The sequence below is a fragment of the Cryptomeria japonica genome, chromosome 7, assembly GCF_030272615.1.
Source record: "Cryptomeria japonica chromosome 7, Sugi_1.0, whole genome shotgun sequence".
Classification (NCBI taxonomy): domain Eukaryota; kingdom Viridiplantae; phylum Streptophyta; class Pinopsida; order Cupressales; family Cupressaceae; genus Cryptomeria; species Cryptomeria japonica.
In genome coordinates this window covers 197,653,938-197,656,699 of record NC_081411.1, presented here as the reverse complement: position 1 = coordinate 197,656,699, position 2,762 = coordinate 197,653,938, and the positions used below count along the sequence as shown (strand labels likewise).

At 35.6% G+C, this 2,762-nt stretch overlaps 1 protein-coding gene across 1 annotated transcript; it reads left to right on the top strand.

The window, feature by feature from the left end:
* The first annotated feature begins 574 nt into the window (after positions 1-574).
* On the top strand, positions 575-2,475 carry LOC131048246 (peroxidase 51-like). Its single transcript, XM_057982141.1, has 4 exons — positions 575-790; positions 910-1,104; positions 1,755-1,920; positions 2,081-2,475. Exons 1-4 carry the CDS (start codon positions 575-577, stop codon positions 2,473-2,475), a joined length of 972 nt encoding a protein of 323 aa, XP_057838124.1.
* The last annotated feature ends 287 nt before the right edge of the window (positions 2,476-2,762 follow it).

Sequence of the window (2,762 nt, the reverse complement as noted above, 5' to 3'; positions counted from 1 at the left end):
CTTAGTATGAGGTGTTCTCTTTGCTGTCATTCCACTCTACTGGCACATATTTGTAAAGAAATGGAGATTCTACAACTGCCTAACTATGATTAATTTGTCAAACTCAATATTTAATGTTATTTATCTATAAAAAAAATTATTTTTATTTATAGGATAAGGAACTCCCATGTTCTTTGAATGTTTTTTCTTTAAATATTACTATCTTAATAAGAAATCATTCTCTCAATGAACATTCATGTATGATTTACAAAGTAGATAAACAAATACATAATTTAGGATTACTCACTGTGTAACCTTGTTGTTATCTGTTTTTTTTTAATAAAGTTGACTCATATGTACTAGGGAAGGCATTTCTTCAAACGGGTTATATATATAAAGAGGGAGGAGATTGGAAAGAGGGAGAGTTTGTGAGTGGTTCCAGCGCTCTGTTGGTATGCATGCTAGTGATAAGTTGCTTAGGTAGTTGTTTCGACTTCTTATGCTGAAAGAAGTTTGAGATCTCAATTAGTAAGCCAATAGAGTTTGTGGACATTTATACAGTTTCTTTTTAGGCATTCACCACGTACTTTTAACCATGGGTGGCGAGTTGAGCCTGGGCTTGTTGCTAATGTTGGGAGTGTGCCTTTCTAAAGGTTCGGCTCAATCAAACCTTCTTACTACTAATTTTTATGCCACTTCATGTCCCAATCTTGAGGCCATTGTACAGAATGCTGTTAGTCTGAAATTTAGCCAGACATTTGTCACTGTTCCTGGCACACTCAGGCTTTTCTTTCATGACTGCTTCGTTGAGGTAAGCAAGAGATGATTGCCATTTCTTCATGTTCCAATGGGATTTACAACTTGTGCCACAGTACAGATATCAGGAATTTAGTAATGTGAAATAGTTTTTTAACTTTTTGTGTGTGACAGGGATGTGACGCCTCTGTGATGATCCAATCTACTGCAAGCAATTCGGCGGAGAAAGACTTTCAAGACAACTTGTCCCTGGCTGGTGACGGATTTGATACTGTAATCAAAGCAAAGCAAGCTGTAGAGAACGTGTGTCCCAACACCGTGTCCTGTGCTGATATCCTAGCATTGGCTACAAGAGATGTTATACAACTGGTGGGTAATAGTCGGAAATTTATAAAATTAGAATCCTAATGAGTTTTGAGTGCTGGGGCCATAACTTGATTACTAATACAACCATGCTTATTTTGTGTTTATAGAATTATGGAAATGGAACCTGACAATTGATGCATAGTTATTCACATACGATGGATTTGAATGAACAGCAATATACAAAGTGTCACTATATTATATAGTATTTAACTGAACTTCTAGCCAAAGACTACGTATAAAAGTTTTATGTGTCCGGATGAAAATTAGGCATTGTTCCCTTGTTTTCATGTAACTACATGTAATTACATATATCTTCTAGAGCCCTTACATGGTTATGCGTTAATTTATCCTTTGCTTCACCCACATTACCTTTTAGAATCAAGCATCTTTCTTTCCTAGGCACTTGACTTAAAATTGCTGCTTCCAAAAGCAATTGTTGTGACATTATGCTTAACATCATTGATTGACAGACTTTTATTGTTTCGATTGCTGCTACCATAGAAATTTTGAGAACAACATGATTGAAGTTCTAAATGCCTGTATAGTTAAAGAATCAAACTTATTTCCCTTTTTGATTATCTGTTTTATTCAAGAATGCCTTCAATTGCTGAATACTTATTGAATTATACTTTTTTTTCTTGTGTTATATCCAGGCTGGAGGTCCAACGTACAGTGTGGAGTTGGGGAGAAGAGATGGACTCATATCTCAAGCATCCAGAGTCAATGGAAACCTGCCAAAGGGTTCGTTCAATCTCTTTCAGTTGGTCTCTCTCTTCAGAAGCAAGGGATTATCTTCGACAGATATGATTGCTCTATCCGGTAACAAATTATTCCAGCTAATAATTGTAATCATATAAATTAGTTATATACTTCATATCTTAAAACATAATAAAAAGTGGTTTTATATTTAGATGTAGAATTCTATAAAAAAAATAAAAAATTAAATGCTTTACAATTCTGTGTTTTCTTCTATTTTCAGGGGCGCACACAGTAGGGTTTTCTCACTGCAATCAATTTTCAAACAGAATTTACAGCACTCCAATTGACCCCACTGTGGATCCTACTTATGCGAGTCAACTACAAGGAATGTGTCCAAAAAATGTGGATCCCACCATTGCTATTAACATGGACCCTACAACACCTCGTACATTTGACAATGTCTACTACCAAAATCTCATGAACGGTAAGGGCCTTTTTACTTCTGATGAGGTATTATTCACAGACAGGCGCTCAAGAAACAAGGTCAAAATGTATGCAAGGAATGCCTCTAGATTTAATGAAGGCTTCATACAAGCAATCACAAATATGGGTCGGATTGGTGTTAAGGTGGGCAACCAAGGTGAAATTAGAAAAGATTGCAGCCGCTTCAATTAATAATGTTAATGATTAGATTTGTCATGCAGCTTAAAAGCTTAAATAGTGGTGGTGTCTTGAATTTTAGGCTTTTGCAAACCATTATTAGAGTAGATTTTGGGAATCACATGTTTATTGTAATGTCTGTATATTTCCTTTGGAAGGAATGGTAGACTATGCATGGTGAAAGGAGAACAAGCCAACAGATGGAATAGGGCAAGCTTGTGTTGCTTCTCCTATCATTTTAATTGATTGAGTCATGATATAAGCAGGGACATCTTAAATAGCAATAAAGATGGATGTATGTA

Coding starts and splice junctions, on each gene's coding strand:
- LOC131048246 (XM_057982141.1), top strand. CDS start 575: ATGGGTGGCGAGTTGAGCCTGGGCTTGTTGCTAATGTTGGGAGTGTGC. Junction 791..909: donor TTCATGACTGCTTCGTTGAG/GTAAGCAAGAGA, acceptor TGTGTGTGACAG/GGATGTGACGCCTCTGTGAT. Junction 1,105..1,754: donor CAAGAGATGTTATACAACTG/GTGGGTAATAGT, acceptor TGTTATATCCAG/GCTGGAGGTCCAACGTACAG.